We start from the raw sequence: 19,473 nt of genomic DNA on the forward strand, positions 1-19,473 counted from the left end.
CCGCTCACTGGAGATTTTTTATCATTCTCTAAAAACCTCAGATGCTTCCCAGTAGGTCAGTTTCAGAAACGGATCAGCCCAAAGATGCTCAATTTGCCGATGTCTACATTCCTAAACACACTGAGATGCTGTCATGTCATACTTAAATTAATAAATAGCTCATTATGTGCGCCTAATAACCCAGTGATGGTAAATCTACTATCTAAAAGTAACTAACAGGCTTTTATGGCAAAACTGAACCCAGAATGAAGGATAGGATTGGGGCTTGGGACATAAGATTAAACATAAGTGACAATGGCAGAAATGAAAAAGGACACCGTGAACTGAACTTCTGTCTACTCAAAGGATAGTTTAATGCCAAAACACCATACTAACAATCATGTACAACATCATAAAAGAGAAGAGACATATTAAACGCAGTACAAACAATGTCTTAATGTACAATCAGCTCCCCGGGGCTTCCTGTGGTATTCTATATTAAACACAGTAATATATAAACTGTTCCAAGATTGTCTGCAGCTGGTTAGGTTACTGACCACTGCTTTTTTGAAAGTGTCAAAGGGTGTCATGTTGCCAGGCAGCTTCTTCTCTGGACCTCCATCCTGCTTATGTAATGATCCACGTGAAAAGTATTAACAATGAAGAACTGAATGTGTTGAAGTTTATATTAAGAATATGTATATTTCTAATGTGAAACATGCTTTCCAGCATTTAATGTGATAGATATCCATCTTCCATCTAACCTCACCTACATTATCTACAGGGCCAATTCCAATTTTATTAAACTGCTGAGAGGAAAAGGCAAAATGCGTAGTTTACATCCCTCTTTTAAGGGCATACAACATTCACATTTGTACTTCAGCCACAAATACAAACAGACAAACTGTGACTGAAGGAATTATTGCTTTTTCCTTGCTCCTTAATCTGTACACAAGTCACACAGCTGACAGTCTCATACTATACATCAGTCAGTGTTTGTCATTAGCACTTACCTTACACAAGAAAAAAAGATATAGTCTTCATAGGTGGCAAAACATCACTGAACCTGTCTTATAGATTCTAACCATTTTGCTTAAATACACAAAAAGCAGATAGTACTGATGAGACTTCAGTACTATATACATACAGTATACTGAACTTAAAAAAATTATATAAAAAAAAGGACAAATTGTTGCTCAGCTACATTCAATCATCTTAAAACCACGAGTGATGTCTGAAGACTAAAAGGTAGAAACACACAGAACTGATCCAATCATGTAGAAACAAAGACTTCAGGGATCACATGTTCAGTAGAACATGAGCCTTTGGTTTAAAAAAAAAAAAAAAAAAAAGTAAAATTTTGTATTTCTTAATAAAAATTTTCTTCAATTTCCAGCTAAAGACTGATTACTGTGCGCTCTGATGTACGCTACACCTCAGTGACATCTGTTTAAAAAAAACAAACAAACAAAAAACCCGAAAAACTACTTTTATAAACATATTTACACAAAGTGTTTGGGCAGTCATAAGTTATTGTACTCGATACACAATGCTGGAACTAATGCCGAGCATCTACCCAGCAATCACTATAGATGATTTTTTTTTTTTAATATATAGAGTGCACCATTGCACCTTTACCACCAAAAGGGAGAACATTCACAGGCTATACAAGTTTACAGCAGGAACCCATATTAAGTTCCACGTCCACACACTTTAACAGAGGTAACTTGAACTTGTTTTTGCTACCTAAACACAGAAGCTGAGGTCGTTTTGTTTTTATCTTCTGTAAAATGATAAGTTGCTCCTTATCAAACACTTTTCACTGTTAAGCTGCTGAGTTTTAGTTAGGAAAACCTTTACACTGAATTGCACCATGGAAACAGATGCTCTGAGTGTTTTTCCTCTGTATAGTCATTTCATGTAAAAATGTGCCTTTAACATTATAAATTGCTGCCACCCACTCAAATATACTGACAGCAAATTTTGAAAAAAAAAAAAAGTTCCATATTACATCTGCTGCAGAGTTTGCAGCATACGCTTTAGAGACAAATTCCTGCAACAGGTACAAAAAAAAGAAAAAAGGAAAACTTAGATCCGGTTTGGATCATGGATTGAAAAACCCTCACAAAAATTTTGGCAACTGAATCCAGTAACGGCAGCTCTGAGAATTCATCCTTGGCAGCTTGTTGTGTGGACACGTTAACAGCCAGTTTGCTGAGACACAAGTATTACGGTGTTTTGTACTTCACCCGGTACTTGTTAATGTTGAGATAATGGAGCACCTCAGGGCTGCAAGTCGTGGTGCAGGCCAACAGGCCTTCTTGTCCATCTCCCATGAACCACTTGCGGCTTTCAGCAGCCATGTCACTGGTCACGTGCTCCTTGGCCCAAGTATCCAGCCAGGCGTGAAAGCGTCTGTGCAGGCGTGTGTTCACAAGCTGGTGGGACTGAAAGAGATAACAGGAACACGGCACAAAGGAACGTCACAAACTGTGTGTACATGAACTGCAAGGGCTGTCCTATAGCCAAAACCAATTGCGGATGTTCTGTCAGCGATATAGGGGGGAAAGAAAAAAACAAGAAAGACAAAAAAATGAGAAATGCTAAAGTTGCCAAATGTACTTGGGCGTCTTGCCCAAGTAAAGTCTGGGGGAAACAGCTATTGTCTCAAAAGACTATAAAAATTATTCTTTTCATATTATTCTCATCCATCGACAATTGGATACAAATCAAGTGAACATTAGCTTGTATGAGAAAAATGTGGAGTACATCATAGTATGACACATACGTTTTTATAAGACTGATCTAAATTAAAACAAATAAAATAAATGAAAAATATCTTTGTACTTCTAGCCATCACAAAAAACTGCTGCAGGACCACACAGGCAAATTTAAATACTTGTGGTTGTTTTATGATTATTGATTATGATTACCGTACAATTCTAACACTGAAGCTTACTGGACAAGACTACAACAACATGGCAAACACATGCCTCTTAATTTTCGTCCTTACCTGATGAGCCCGTGTGAGCGCTGTGTGCCTGTACATGTAATCTTCTGACTTGCAGACATAAACCATCTTATAGGAGTTCAGCTTGAACATGCACTCCATCTTCAGCTCGCTGCTGCCGTCCTGCGACTTGTCCGAGGAGCCTTTGGTCATTCTCTCCTGTTGCAGCTGCTCCCAACCTCTCTGGCACTTCCTTATCCGTCTCAAATTCCTAAAGGCCAAAAAAGATCGAGAGCCATGAATAATACTGAGCGACGCTACAGAAAATTTCTTGATTACACCACACATCAGAAGAATACATCACTTTTTTTTTTTTTTTTTTTTTAAAAAACAAGGAAATATCCAATTTCACTTGAGAAAGTTTTATGGTACGATTTTGTGCTTGACAGTACTTACTGATCAATTTTAAAGCCTAAGATGTAAGGTCAGAGACGATACACGTACACAAATTTAAGAACAGTATTTCCAAATTTGAGAGGACTGTCCCTTTAAAAGAATTGTAGTTTTTTTAAACCCATGCAATCCAACTCACCAAGAACCAGCGATAATTAGTTAGGGAGTCAAATCATTCGTGGGAAATGTGGATCTATAAGAGCAGCAGAGGCAGCGGTCATTTCTCTGTACAGTGCACTTCCATTGCACAGCCACATTTTTCCAAATCTTAATATGCTTGGCAAACAATTGGATTCATCCCGATTTTGTGCAGGCAATTTTCTTTTCTTTTCTTTTCTTTAAAAAAAAAAGCAATTATTCACCCCACCTGAATGAAAGGTTTAAATGTGTACTTACCACAGAGGGTAAAGGTGAGCGAAGACTGAAACCATGAAGCATTTTTTGCATTCAGGGCTCCACTTAAAAGACATGACAGTGAGGCCAATTTCAAGTAAAAACGGTCACATCACAAACACTAAAAAAGGAAACTGCTGCCTGACCAGATACCAAATCCAAAAAATATGAGCAGAGGGTATTTCAATGTCTTTGACCAGAGTGTCATGAAAATGAGATGAAGACCCAACAGAAGTGAAAATTGATTTTTTCTGTTTTGAGTGAGGAAAGGCCAATTATTACTATTATTATTATTATTTTTTTTAAATCTCTTGTGCTGCTGATCTCTCATAGATTTGATGAAAGAAAAAAGAAGACATGATGTGGGTGAGCCCACTGAGGAAATCATAGTCAGATTTATGCAATGGGTTAAAAAAGAGAAAACTCAAGAGCTTTTTTTTTTTTTTTTTTTTTTTGCCTTTTTAAGAAGTTGTTTGATACGTATATGGTAATGGACAGCCATCTCAAAGTAACGAGAAGAAAACAAAACCAAAAACACAAAAAACACCAAAAAAAGATGCTTCAAAAGATGTTCATGTGCAACACTCAGCCTTCACGCCTTCATGCACAGCTCTGAGGTGTCAGGAAAGAAATACACCAACATATGAGCATACAATTTAGACAATCATTTTATTTACAAACCCTACTCCTCTGTACAAGTGCTGCAGATAATGTGCTTAACCAGGGTTAAAAAACAAACAAAAAAACAAACAGAAAACCTAAGATCACTAATCTCTTTCAAACCAGGAAAAAAAAAAAATCTCACCGACAACAAAAAGTTGTAACGTGAGTGCACTGCTTCCCCTGAAAATTGTTACAAACATAACACTGGGTATAACAGTTGTGAACAAGTGAACATTTGAACATTTACAGTTTCAAACAGTGATTAAGTCACATACAGGACCTTTGATCTGAATACAATCACAAAGGGCATGATAAGGAAACCATGACGTCCCTTCTCTTCTTTTAACAAAAGTTTCTCTCAATCTGTTTTTGTCAAAACATCGTAGGAAAATAAAAAGGGAACAAATCCTTGTTTTGCCTTAAGCTTTTGCATTTATCGACTTCTATTCGTGCGTCACATAATCATTCATCACTTCAGTTCAATACAATGTGAATAATCGAACTAATGATTCTTCTTCTTTTAGCACTCTAAGGGGAAAAAAGTTCAAAACCCACAATCAAGCCAAAAACCATCTATAAAAACTTTACTTACTATAAATAAAATTCCCATTAAAAGGAATCAATAAATAAATAAATTCACTTTAAAAAAAAGAAAAAGAAAAAAGATGATCGTGTAAAGTGCTTCCATGTGAGGCAGAGGTCACAAAACAAACTGAAGAAGTTAAATTTACGGCCAGTGAGATTCTTAGCAGGCGGACATTCAGGCACCGCGAGCACAACTAATAACTCCTCAAATTTCCTCTTACAAAAAACAGGCAGCACGCTCACATCCACACAGTTTCCTCTTTCTTTTTTTTTTCTCAATTAGCTTTCAAAGTCAGGCTTGTGCTGAGGTGCCTCTGTTTCTATCTTGACAAAAATGACTTGTGTTTGGCAGCTGGTTTGGCTCGGCAACAGTTGAGTGGCTGCTCAGCTGACTAGAGCCTCGCCTCGGGACAGAAGCTTAAAGTGTGCAGACAAGAGGGAGACATGGCTGGAGCCTCACCTGGGGAGGAACACGGGCTTTTGGGCCAGATGCTCACGCAGCTCTGGGGATGAGGAATCTGAGTTCAGGTACCTGCCTACGTAGTCTGACCACTTCTATGGAGGACAGAGCAGAACAGCAACCAACCATGTAAATAACAAAGACATACATTTAGGTTCTGTATGAAAGCAGGTTGGAGGCTATAGCCTTTCATTCTGGACCATGTGACACTCCTCAGAGTGTAGGAGGGTTTAAAATCATAGGTGCACAAATTAATAGCCAACACTAGTTTGTAGAGGTACATGTGTATGTAAACCACCAAGTACAAGGAATTTATAATACAGGAATATGATTAAAAAGTTTAAAACTGAGATGACTAGTGCTTGACAATTTATTAAATCGTAATATCAAACTATTACCTGATAACTAGTGCTATACTAAAAATTCTTGACGAGCAAAACATATCAAGAGATACACGAAGCAATGCCACCCCAGCATCACATATACTACATGTCTACTTAATAAACTGCTGTGTGCATGAATTGCATTTTGTGAGTCTTACTTCTGCCTCTGCAGGCTCATCAGAGTTTTCCTCTTCTGTATCCAGGAGCTCTACTGCCAGACTGACAGAGGCTTGGTTCTTCACAAACATCATCTGGATAAAACGAGACAACACACACAGAATTAGAAAAAAATACTTATTGAGGGAGAAAAACAAAATAAAGTCAGCCTGTTTTAAAATATAATTATTCATTTCCGTGCTGTTTTGTACCTTGAAGCAGTTCTCATCCGGCATAAGCTGTTCTGCTTTGCGCTGGTATCCCCCCTCTGCGGTGGCCCTCGATGCCTGTGTGGGCAGTGTGCCCCCCGTGGCTTTATTGGAACTCTCGCTCAGATACAGGTCCGTCACACGCACAGACACATCATCAGTGACAAGGTGCTGGAGCTGTAAGAGTAGGTTAGTATGCCACTTGTGTGTCCACATCAGCATGTAGAATCAAAACAGCAGCACCTTCAGTGACTATAGATGCGTACATTTGCTCATCGACTAGAGGCATTACTGAGTTTTGACGTGAGGAGCATGTCTATTTTATTTTCCCCCTTTTTCTTCTCCAAATTTAAGAACGAGCCTACAGCTCGCGATGCCACTCTAAGGTTAAAAATGTATTTTTTCTTAAGACTTTGTACCTTGAAGACGAGCAAATAAACAAATTGGTAAACAAATAGATGAATTAAAATGAGAAAATCTTAAAATGTGCTGACCTGCCGGACAATGCTTTGGATGAGTTTATCCATGGTGAAGGCAACGTAGGCATGGACAGTAAACATCTCCCTCAGGGAGTCCTCATACTGAGCCGGCTCCATGTTTCCATCCAGAAGATTGCGAACCATTTCCAAAAATACTGAGTAGTAGTCCTCCACATCAACATCCACTGCAGACAGAAAACACACACACAGTGAGTAATACATGGAGGAATTGAGGAGTATGACGCACCATGACTGAGAGGGTTCATAGCAAAACGTAACAGTTAAAAAAGTCAGTTTCTCACTTACTTGGCTCCTTCATCTTCAGCTGGATGGCTGGATTTTCGTTTTTCTCCCTTTTGAACCCCAACACTTCTCTTTCCCACTCTCGTTCACGAGCATCCTCTTCGATCTGCTTCTCAGCTTGCCCGTAAATTCGTAGCAAACGAGAACAGAGGATGTAGTGAAGACGAAGGAAGACATACCAGTAGTTGTTCACGTAGAACAAGTTGTAGGCATCGTCAGTTCCCCGGAGCTTCTGAGCTGCCGTGTTGCTGAACAGGAGCTTGGACTTGGTTGGGCTTCTGCCTGGCAGGCCATTGTGTTTCTTGCTGTCATCTTGATCCATCTCCGTGTCTTCGTCCTCTTCTTCCTCCTCCTCCACATCAGAGAGCTCACCTCGCTGTGCAAACAGCAGGTCGGGGATGAAGTGGTGGACTATCTGTTTGATCTTGCACTTGTCTTCTTTCTGGATGCCGACCTGTCTTTTGACGTGGTGAATGATGAGGGAAGCAGCATCCTCGAGGATCTGGCTGTCGTCGTAGGTCAGAGTCATGTGTGGGCCATTCGGTGGCGGTGTAGCAGACTCCTCTGATGCCCGCTCCTGGCGCTACAGGACATACATAATACAGGAGCATTTTAGACTTTAATGTTTTACGAAATTTACAGTTTAGCCAAATACATTAAAACCATTTACAAAGTGGAGCATTATTGTTTGATTCAAGGATAACTGCGGCAATAAACTTAGAATCAGTCTAGATTTATTCTGCATTTATAAATATCAAATAACAAATAAATAATATTGTTTAAAAACAATTTACTTACTTCATCATATAACATCTCAATTTCATTGAGCAAGGTCTTTGAGCGTAATACTTTGGTGTCATTCTGCTTGAAGTTAATGCCTTGATGGTCAAGTGACTTCAGGTAATACTTTTCATTCTGCTCCCGCCAGATTTTGTTGAAGCCCCTTTGGGCTTCTCTCCACTCCTCATCCTTTATTTTTAATCTGAAAACAGAAGAAACAGATGTTATAAAACTGTAAAGGTGTGAGCTGAGGAGGACACACTAAAATCTAACTGTTACCTTTTTAGAACTATGGGGATGGACACAGCAGGGTTCTTCTTGAGTCCTTCAATGATGTCTTGAGCTTTGTCCCCATATATCCGCTGGATGGCTTTGCGGTGAATGACCTCTGAGGAGCCACCCATTGTGTTGTCCAGCTTGAAGCGTAGCTGCTCTTCCGCTGACATACGAGAGAGCCGCCGCTGCACTGTCTCGAGGGCTCGGATTGTGGCAAGGTTGGTCTCCAACACAATATCCAGCTACAAAAGGAACAATCACATTCAAATGAATAATTTCAACAGAACCAGATTTTGAAATGGGCACCTGGACAGTTCATGTGGTGTGAGATCTTTTCCTGTGATTTTTTGACTCCTGAGCAAATCGCATCACACAGACATTTATGTAAAAGACACATATTATGTAAAAGAACCTCCATTATTCCATCTTCTTAACCTCTTCTACATCCAAGGGTCTTATTTTCATTTGGAGCGTGGGTGGACTGAGTATCTCTTACCTCAAAGCGCTCATCTTCACATCTGTAAATGTGTTCCTCATATTGTGTCTTCTTGGAGCTCACAAATGTGGAGTCCTCAGACCATGAAGGAAATGACACCCATGTGTCATTCAAAACCTGCAACAGGATGTTACAACATGCAGTGAAAACACATTATTGTTACTCTAAATATGAGATGCATTTCATATTTATGTAGCAGTAAAATAAAAATGCATGAAACTTAATCTAGTTAAAAATGTCTTGATTTTGTGGTGAAACACTGGGTTCAATAACATCAGTTGATCAAAGAAGTCACTCATTATCTAAATTTAAATGGCTAGTTACAGCCAAAAACAGTTCATGTAGTTTATAAAATTAAAAATATGTTTTTCAGTAAGCAGATCATATCCTAACTTATTATCTAGACACTTAAACATAATAAGGTAACATTAAATGTAGCCAAACAGTTCAATGATCGCTAATGCTTCCACCAACCCACTGATCGACTAAGAACAAGTTTGCTGGCATCTGCTGTCTGCTCAAGACATATTTAACTACAGGTACCATCTGAACTTTACATCAGTTTCTGCTCCAGAGGACGTTGTGTGGGCCAAATACATTTGTTGTTGTACCTGGTGGCCCGAGGACAAAGGATAAAATGTACACTGTAAGACAAATACCTTTATTAAACCGACTTCCTTTAACGACTCACCTCTCTGCACAGCGGTGTTCTTCCTGTGCATTTGGGCTGCTGGAAGCTCTTTGGCAGCGCTCTATAGCTGGACCCCAGCTTCTTGCAGGAAGAGTAGTCGATTTCCATGGCGATACCCTCTGTGGCACGCTCCTTGGGTAAACTCTCTGCATGGCTCGACTCTCCGTGACTGGACTCTCGGTAGCCCAAGAAGTTTTTAAACCATGTAAAAAGCTCTGGGAATTTTCTGTCAGTCACGCCACAACATATGTGAAATACAGAGTTATTGGTGCGGTTAGGGTTTAAATGTTAGCAACATATTTCAAACAAATGCAGGTGGTTTACTGGTTTACATTTGGGTAATTAAAGTTTCATTATGTAATGTTATGTATCAAAACAGTGTTTGATTTAAAGTCAAATCTGACTTATTGGCAAAAAGAAGAAGAAGAAGATGAAGAAGAAAGACGAGATAAAAAGTCAAGAATTACGTACTGAACCAGTCAGTTACAAAATTGGACCACAGGTATGCCCCATTCAGTACCTAAAAACTGTATGTTTAAACTCACCCAAGAAATGGGATAACTAACTGGACCAGCTCAGTGCGTGAAATGACTTCCTGGTTGAAGATGTGCAAGCAGCGTAGGAAGTTGTCATATGCCTCAGAGCTTCGAAGAGCCTTCTTTACCTGTTAAAGTGTTTGCAGCCATGACAAATAAAGCAAAATGAGATTTATTTTCATCACAGATCAGTGAAAGTCTTTATACCAACACTCAAAATGACAATACTGACCTTCTCGAAGAACATTGTTTCAGTGCTGGTGCTGTGTTTGCTCACGTCACTCATGCCATGGTCCTTCCCTGTTATTTTAGGTTTCTTCTGCAATGGTGTAAAGAGATGTTGACTGTTGGAGGCCCTCATATGTCTGAGTCTTGAGTAGATTTTACTAACCCTAATTGCCAGTTTGTCTGATGAACTTGGGTTGTACTACTAACACAATCTAATAAACATGTTCTGTAGTAAATCCTCTTTTTATGAAACTACAGATGTTTTGCTTTTGTCAAAACTGTCTGGGGGCTGATATCTGGAGTCAATGTATTGTCCATACTTCTTAATTGTAGGCTTTCACTGATTGAAACAAAAAAGGCCTGTTTCACCCTACATGTAATGCATACAAAATATATGAAATATTACCTTTCTGGTTTAAAGTACAAACAGCTGAATATATGCAGAGTCAGAGAGTAGATGGTTACATACCTTGACAGGTGGTGTGGTACCCACGCCTGAGGGTCTCCTGATTGGAAGGCCGTTCTGGCTCAGTCTCTGTTTGTTGTTCAGGAAGTGTCTCTTTACTGTACCACCATGATCATTACGGACCGACTCGGCCCTGTCTGGTGTTGTTTTGCTCAGTAGCTAAAAAATGGGCAATACACATGATCTCAACAAAGCAAGACAACAAAATTAACAGTATGCAAAGAGAATTATGTAACAGGGCTCGCAAAATCGCTAGCCCGACGTCCCGGAGCTAGCGATATCTCCGGTCGGGCGACCAAAATCTATCTCAGCCCTGCCCGTCGGGCTATATGATAACCCAACGGGCAGGGCTGAGATAGATTTTGGTCGCCCGACCGGAGATATCGCTAGCTCCGGGACGTCGGGCTAGCGATTTTGCGAGCCCTGTGTAAATACCATTGATTCGATTAAGTGAACCAGTGCTTTTCCTTCCAAGCTCTATTTTTATGCTTCGGTTCTACCGGAGTAGTGATGTGTGATTCTGAGCTAAAAATAATGCATCATACACTGGGCTTCTGTGCACCTATTGTGTGACTCAAGCCCTTTAGCACCAGCTCCTCAAACAAACTCTCTTCTGCTTGTTTTGCACAAACGCTGTAAAAACAAAAGAAAACTGTAAACATACTAAAAAGCAGTTCTGTGGAGTTGAAGCTGATTGTAGTTACTAAGAGCTCATAAGTCCCTTAGCAGCTTTCTGTCAGTAATGTGCCTCCTGAAAGCAGGAAGCCAAACGCAACAATAGCATATAACAGCTAATGAGTTTTCAGAATAAAACACTATCTGCACTGTAAGAAATCTTATGAAGGACAGAACAAAACCTTGCAACAACCCAGACTTGAGCTTAGTGTATTCCCTACGCTCGAAACAGTATTCGGGAATATCTTTGGAAGACGGATGCACCGTCCAGATCTTTAAAGACCTGGAGAATCCACACCAAGGTGCACCAAAGCTGATCTGCCAACACATGGTGGCCCAACACAATACTACAATACTTTATGCTGGTTTCTCTTTTAACTTGGCACCCATCTGTAAATCAATTTCATATCCAATGCAAACAAGTGGTTTTAAGGAAAAGTGCAAAAGACAGACAGTTACAAGGATCCAGTAACTCCTAGTCATACCACGTATATTTGCAGGGACATTTAACAAAAGAATTGACCGTGATGTCTGGAGACTCACCACTGAGCTGTTGGCATCAGGCAGGAACTGCCCGAACTCTGAGAGCAGGTCCTCTTGGTTCTTGAAAAGTCTTGCAACTTGAGTGTAAACCTCCTGCTCAGTCAGTGCTGGGGTGTAGTTTCCTCCAGCTTCTTTAGCATTTCGCTGTTCCTTCTAAAAATATATATTTTTATAAATATACAAGGTATGATATAATTAAAATTTACTTTCACATTTGATTTTGCAGTTGCATATATCTTATAATATCTTAATAACAGTCTAATGCTGTGTATATTTCCTTGCCTGGTATGTGTGCAGGATTTCCAGGAAAGCTTTGTAGATGTCTGGCTGACCTTGGAAGCGGTTTTTGATCTTGTTGACATAATTTATAGCATGGTTGAACTCCACAGGTTGGTTGTTTTGGATAGGTGGCCCACTGGATGGTGTGCTGCTGACAGGAGTGTGGGACTGAACTGAAGGAGAGCGGGGCGAGGCGTAAGATGGGATAGATGGATTGGGTTGGCTGGTGGGTGTATGGGCTGGAGACTGAATTGGCTGTTTAGAAGAACAACAAGTGAAAAAGGTCATTTAATGCATCTGTCATACTAGATGTAAACAAATAAAGAACATCGTTATCTACCTTGCTGGTTTTATTTGGAGCAGGCTGGGCAGGGATAAGTGGTTGGGTGGTGGTAGTGAGTGAGCCAGCCTGTGGCAGACTCTGGTGCTGGTGGTGGCTGGGGGCAGGCTGGCTGGGTGCTCCACTTGCAGGGATGTTCTGAACAGAAACACCGTGTGGTGTGATGTAGTGGATCTGATTTGGCGTGGTCACATTGACTAGATCGTTGGTTTGAACTTCAATCTTGTATCCAGGTGGCAAGAAAGTATTGAAACCCATGATGAGGTCTGGGTGGCCCTTGAAAAGCTGAGACACACGGTTGATGACTCCAGGAGTGTCTATGCTGTAGTAACAGAACAAGTTTTGGTACTTTAGTTTCTGAAACACTGTCATTTGGGTTCATAGAGATCACTTAGGTGTCATGGTAAAATACCAGTTTTTCTTATCAGATGTTAAGAAAAACTGGCAATAAAACAAAAACTCACCTCTGTGACTTGAACTCTTTCATGATATCAAGGAAGTCATTATAAACTTGAGGTTGATTCCCAAACTGCAGTTTTACTTGATCCAAATAAGACAAGGCATCTTCAACCTACAAAAAGAGAATGGAGAAGATTGTCAAATGATCACCACCAAAATAGCAAGACAGGGCAAAGGCAGAGAACTTGTCCCGCTGGTGCTCAGAAAACAACCTGAAGCTTAACATCTTTAAAACAGAAGAGCTCATAATGGACTTCAGGAGGCACGGACAGGTCCACTCCTCTGTTATTATAAATGGAAAATGGGTGGAATCTGTCTCCACCTTCAGGTTTCTGGGCACCCACATCTCCAATGATCTCATCAGGACCCACAACACCAACGCCTGGGTAAAGAAAGCCCAACAGCGGCTGTCCTGAGGATAAATAATCTGGACCAGAAACGGTTGCTGGCCTTCTACTGCTCCTCAGTGGAGAGCGTGCTCTCCTACTGCCTGGGTGTTTTGTACGCATGGGCCACTACTGAGAACAGTAAGGCTGTGGAGAGGGTAATTAACACCCTCTGCCACCCCTGGAGGTCATCTCCAGAGCCTCCTGTCTCAGAAAAACCAGGGCCATCACAGGTGACCCCTTGGACCCCGCCCACCACCTGTTTGACCCTCTGCCCAGTGGTCGGTGCCTCAGGACAATCAGGTCCCACACCTCCAGACCCACTAACAGGCCCCTGCCTCACCAATCTGAGACATGGTCTGAGTAACAGTCATCACTCAGGCCACTCACACATGGACCCTATTCAGATTGAGTCTTTTCTTTGCACTACCTCCAGTCACTTTGCTCTCCATTGTGTGCCCTTCTATTGTTTTGTACATATTCCTCTAATTTGTCTCTTCTGTTTGCTATTCATTCCTGATATCTTTGCTATATATATATATTTTTATCCTGCACAGTTGGCATTGGAGCACCCATTATTTATTGTACAGTAGGGCTGCCACGATTAGTCGACTAGTCACGATTACGTCGACGACTAATTTAATAGTCGACGCGTCGTTTGAAGCTTTGTAAAATCCCAAAAGACGCAGGAATAAGTTGTAGGATTTAAGAGTGTAATAACGGATTTAAACAGAAGATGGCAGCACTGCATGTACAAGGATGCCAGCTGCCGTTAAACACCGAAGAAGAAGTAGCTCTGTCCCAGAATTCATAGCGCGGCCCAGCTCAGTTTCCAACAATGGCAGCAGCTAGTTAGTTTTAATATTACTCTTATTATTCTTTCTGGGTCACAAAATAAACGTTTAACATATTTTCAGGCAAGAATGTAACTGTATAAACCTCAAATATGTGCTCAGTTTATCAAGACACCACATATTTTCAAAAGCGCTCCGACGTTTTCGGAGACGTCTGTTACCCACCAGCTCGATAGCTAGCCGGGGGCAAGGCTCGCTGGAGCCGGTGAGAACACCGGACTCCCGGCAAATCGTTTTCAAACCTACCGCGGTCTTTTGCTACTCAGGTTAAACATGATATAGAAGTCACTTAGATAACTTACAAATTTTATTGTTTGGCTTTTTTTTTAGTATTTTATTTGTTCCTGAGTAAATCGGTTTGGCTGAGATTAAAGTTATAGTTTTTACACAGCTGAATAAACGTCAAGCAGACAACTGATTATCAGAAGTGTGAGATGCTCGAGAATATACTCCGGTGTCCTGTTAGATTTAAGATAGCAAGGAGCAGAGAGCTTAGTTTATTAAACTTTACCTAAACAATCAGCAGATTTCATTAAAATTTAATAAAATATCATCTTGTCTTTATTTTTAGTTAGCACATACCTTAAACACTTAAAGCTGTAAGCTAATGATAATTATATAAGAGCAGATGCTGCTGGTGCAATAAGCTGTACGTTTTACGTCCAATGGGTGGCAGCCCTATTGTACAGGTACAATGAAAATATAAGGGCTACTCTATTCTAAAATGGCAAACCACCAAATAGCAAGATCATATAAAGCTGCTCAACTATACCAAAAACGTAATGATTGACAAATAATACTTTATTTAGTCCCTTTAACTAAACATTAACTTTAAATATAATTCAACTGAAAACAAAAATCAATTGAAAAGAAGTGCCCTGACTAGGCTGAGTTTTCTGCAACAGCTGATTTTCACTGGACTGAAAAATACACTGGGATATATGATAACAAGGTGGCAGCAGACTTATGTGTCCCAGAAGACCCGAACAGAAGACTCAAGATTGACTCAACTGTGCAGATTTGTTACCTGCTGTGCATCGCCCAATGTGGTCTAGGTATATGACGACTTCAAAGGTGTAGAGACAAAGGTCACTGCAGGCAATTTTTAATAATCCTTTAACAGCTTCACCTTCAAAAAATATTGTGAATTTTTAGCTCCATGTCTATAATCTCTCATCTTGCTGTATTAACCAGGGACTTTGAGCTTTTAGAGAGGGGGGAAAAAGCTCACTGGTGAAAAGGGAAGTGGTGCACTTGATTATAAGGGAGAGGGAGAGAGAGAAAAGATGTCCATGTAGCAAAAATGAATGTTAAAAAGTAATTGTTTCATCTGATTTCTTTTAAACTGCTGGAAGCCACAGCGGTAATTAATTTGGCATTAAAATCCGACTAATCGCCCAACCCTATAAGTTGATAAGTAGAAAAGGTTTAGGATGTTGATGAAAAGCCATATATAACAAGCACGCCAGCTTCAAGACTATTTCCCTTTTTTGCCGTTGTCTATTGGACTTTGTTCACCTCTAACAAAGGGTGAACAATGTGTATGTATCTGAATGCCTCCTGTGTAGAAAGATGAAGCTTGTTGCTGCTCTACAAAACATACTCCTCACTCTATCCTTTCAGCATGCAGACACAATGTAATTTTAAAGGCATTCGCTTTTTGCCTTTGTGCACTCGGGATGACCAGCTGTTTTGGTTTATTCTGGTCCTCATGTTTTCATATATGTGGTGATGTACAGATACCTTCAGCCGCTGAAACTGCTGCTGTCCTGTGGCTGAAGGCATGGGTGCAGGTGGATGAACATGACCTTGGACCACTGCAGGGCCCTGTGACGGCACTGCTAGAGCGTGTGAGTGAGGACCAACGTGTGGTGCTGTACTGTTGTGTCCATGCCCATGTCCACTTGTGCTCTGAGGCATTGCAGAAACCTTTGAGGAAGAAATAGATATTTTATATAATATAGACATTTAGACAAGATTAACCATGTCACTAGCAGTATTGTAAATATTACAGATTACATTGTTGCAAAATAAAGGAAAAGAAAATCAAATCAAAATGACACCTACTTCTTAAACACATTGTTAAATAATATAATATAAACACTTCTTCAGGTATCTGTGAAGATTTATCATACCTGGTAGCCCTGGGGAAGAGAGTACTGGATGCTGGTCGATGGCTGCATCTTGTCTGCAGGTGCCTCTATTACAGTAGGGGCCGGGGCAAGGGCCCGGTGCTGGAAGTTTTCTGTAATTCCTTGTATTTGAGGTCGGCGTAATAGCTGCTGCTGAGGCGCAAGTATTGGTTCCTGGTCCTCCACACGCCTCTTCATTATATACTCATAGTCAAAAGGGCTAGAGGGGGGTAAACAACGATGGACAATTTACAGGCTGTTAGCATTTGGCAATTTTTTTTTAAACACACCCACATTATTATATATATATATATATATATATATATATATATATATATACACACACATACAGAGAGAGAGAGAGAGAGAATACTTTTAAGCAATAATAACTGCACAAATCATCATGCAAAGACATCAACTGTTTAAACAAATTCAGGGCTGGTCAGCCTCTCACCTTTAACATGCAACTTACAAGTGGAAACTGCAACATGCTGATTAGCATTTTTCTCTCTGGCTGACAGTGATCTCCAAAGCGGTCTAACATACCACTGCATGTGATTAAATAGATAATAAACTGGCCTGCATTGTTTTAACAGTGACAACAACAGTAAGTACTCATTCAGTCACAGTGGTCAAATTAAATTTGAGTTTCACTATAAACAACTCAAGCAAAACTTTTCTCACAAGCGTCACACAGATAGGTAACGGCAACAAATATTAGGACAATTGTTGCAAAGTGGCTTAAGAGCTGGGCTTTAAGCAGTGGCTTCCAAACAACACTCATTTGGCATAACTAAGCTCCGAATGTGACACCAATCTGCTTTGCTTCATTGTGCTTCCTCAGTGTACACAGAGGCTTTACAGGACTTAAGCTAGAGAGGTTAAACCCAATGATATTTGGTGGTCTTCTGAGAGAACTAACAGTGGTGTGAAAACAGACCTTCTTTGACAGATATAGTCTGTGTACATTTTTTGGCTGAATAGTCCTGATTTAACTGATAGACAGATTAATTCATCAACCATTACAGTGACATATTTTAATTAACTTAAATAATTCTGTATTTATTTATTACTGAGTTATTATAATAAAAACAAATGCAGATACCAACGCACTCCATCATAAAAGTAGTAGTAGAAAAAAAAAACAAAGCTATGAGCAAAAGTGATTATTTAAGGTTGTCCGTAAATAGACATGCCATCATGTTCAGCAGACTGACTGTGGCGGCTGGCTAGGGACCGTCTTTCAAAAGACATTAAGACAGAGTGACGCTGCCAGAGCTGTCATTGAGTCGACTCAGTGAGGCAAATGATAATGATAACATTCAATGCACATGTATTATGTGCATTTTTTTCTCCTGTAATAATTTTTTATAACACAAGTACAAACCTATTGGTTATGCCATTCATTCTCCTGTAAGCATTCCGTCGCATGTAAAACTTTAAGCATATGCGAACACCGCCGATGACTAGACTTTAAGTTAATATTTTTACGTTTTATTTGTATATTTTACAACTTAAAAAATACACGGGGGTGTGGAAACAACACGTTTGAGAAAACGTAACAAGTTAAACTTGTAGCTGCAAGCACAGCGCCCACCATGAGTGTACAGTACAGAAATTTATCGACGGTTCCTAAGCAAACGTCACCGCATTTGCTAAGAGGAGAGGAGACATTGTGCCTCACTGCCGCGCACAACCAATTTCGGAAAACACGGCGGCTGAGCGTACGGTCTTCATTCGCCGAGATCGTGTCTGTAGCGTATCCAGCTTCAGAATTTCTATGCCGAAGCGCTACGCAAATACGGCAGATAGTAAATTGTGTCGAAACTGATTAAGTAGGACTAAAAGAAACTTGAAATTTCGCCGACAGTCAACGTTTTGCAGGCATGTAGGCGCTGTCTCTCTCTCGCTGGCTGTAGCCCTGTCGTATCCCCTCCCCCTCTCTCCCAAACACCGAGCTTGTAAGGCTATCGGTTTTCGGTGAGCTGACCGCTTTCGCTAGTCAGATGGCTGACGTTGACTTCAGTTCTAGCTTCAAAGTTATGTGGAAAGCAAGTTACCCTCTGCTTCGTGCAGACTGACAGTTAAATGTTAGAGAAAAAACCGGAACATATCAGTTTGTCACAGCCGGGTCTTCGTTAACAGCCCTCAGTAAACGGGAGTCTAAGTAAAACATTAGACGAGCAAAACATACTGGCTACCTGACGTTACCCTTGCCGTTGGGTAGAAGACGTCGAAAAGAAAACAGCCATACCTAATCGCATCAGATAACGCGGCAACACAGTCGGTGGCTTAGTTTGTAGCGTACGGGGTACCGGTACAATTGGGGCAGTTGAATTAAGTTTCATGGTCAGTAATTAATTTGGCTATGCTAGGTGGTTAGCTCAAGAAGAACACCAGCTAGCCAACAAGCTAACACTTCGCATAGCTAATGCAAATGTCGCATAAACGGCAAGTTAAGCTAGAAGTTGCAAAAATGATTTTTTTTTCTTCCCAGCCAAAACTACTTATCTGTCAGTTACGTTACTTTGACATCACCCGATCCAGCAATAAAAATCAGTTGTAGCAAGAACAAACTGTGATCAAAAATACATGTTGTCAGGTTAGCCTGTAAGCTAGTTCATGGTCGCCGCTCTTAGATTGCTAACCTAACCAGCGACTTGGTTTCACTGACTTATCGACACTGCAAGTTAACGCAACCGCAAATAAACTCCCACACTATTCTGCTATAACACTAAACTACACCAGCAACAGAAAGTAATCCGCGTTGGCTCACTATTTGGAGACTAGACAAGGTTATTTAGTAGCTAACTGATTGCTATGTTAGCACAACAACCAACCCCCCTCATCACTACAGACTCTCTCCGGCTAGCCAGCTAACACCACTTTAACTTACCTCGGGGAACCGCCACCAGCAACAACTTGACCCACCAGTGGAAGGGATCTCGACCAACACGCCGCTACTCGTGCATTCACCCGACGGTGAAAAAAAGCGAAGTTTTAAGAAGTAGTCGTAATTGAAAATGTGGAAAATCAAACTGGCCGTAGTGGCTACGTCGCTAACAACAGTGTGTGTGTGAAGCGGTGTTCCTTGAACATAGAGGTGTGTCTATTGGGAAGGGCGGGCTGGTCTCCTCCCAGTTTGAACCGGGATTGGTCAGCACTACAGAATGAAAACAAATACAGTTAAGGCTGTGGGCCAGGCCTGTACCATACCTTTGGTTAAAGGCGTCTATGGTCATGCCAAGTGCAGGGTCATCAGCATGCCATGGAAGGCAGCACGCCTTCCATGGCATTACGTGTACGGCACAATATACTG

The 19,473-nt window shown here is 40.7% G+C and overlaps 1 protein-coding gene across 1 annotated transcript; it reads right to left on the bottom strand.

The window, feature by feature from the left end:
• Nucleotides 1-329: 329 nt before the first annotated feature.
• On the bottom strand, nucleotides 330-19,274 carry LOC146394060 (paired amphipathic helix protein Sin3a-like). Its single transcript, XM_084944895.1, has 21 exons — nucleotides 19,051-19,274; nucleotides 16,158-16,374; nucleotides 15,766-15,951; nucleotides 12,788-12,894; nucleotides 12,324-12,645; nucleotides 11,987-12,238; nucleotides 11,705-11,857; nucleotides 10,490-10,645; nucleotides 10,025-10,111; nucleotides 9,802-9,920; nucleotides 9,257-9,482; nucleotides 8,566-8,682; nucleotides 8,073-8,311; nucleotides 7,812-7,995; nucleotides 7,017-7,596; nucleotides 6,726-6,895; nucleotides 6,235-6,408; nucleotides 6,025-6,117; nucleotides 5,484-5,578; nucleotides 2,993-3,200; nucleotides 330-2,426 (listed from the first exon to the last, which is right to left on the bottom strand). The coding sequence occupies exons 2-21, from the start codon at nucleotides 16,350-16,352 to the stop codon at nucleotides 2,208-2,210; spliced, it is 3,882 nt and encodes a 1,293-aa protein (XP_084801021.1). The 5' UTR covers nucleotides 16,353-16,374; nucleotides 19,051-19,274; the 3' UTR covers nucleotides 330-2,207.
• Between the last annotated feature and the right edge of the window lie 199 nt (nucleotides 19,275-19,473).

The sequence above is a fragment of the Perissodus microlepis genome, chromosome 1, assembly GCF_051167445.1.
Source record: "Perissodus microlepis isolate ML-2025 ecotype Zambia chromosome 1, ASM5116744v1, whole genome shotgun sequence".
NCBI classification, from domain to species: Eukaryota; Metazoa; Chordata; class Actinopteri; order Cichliformes; family Cichlidae; genus Perissodus; species Perissodus microlepis.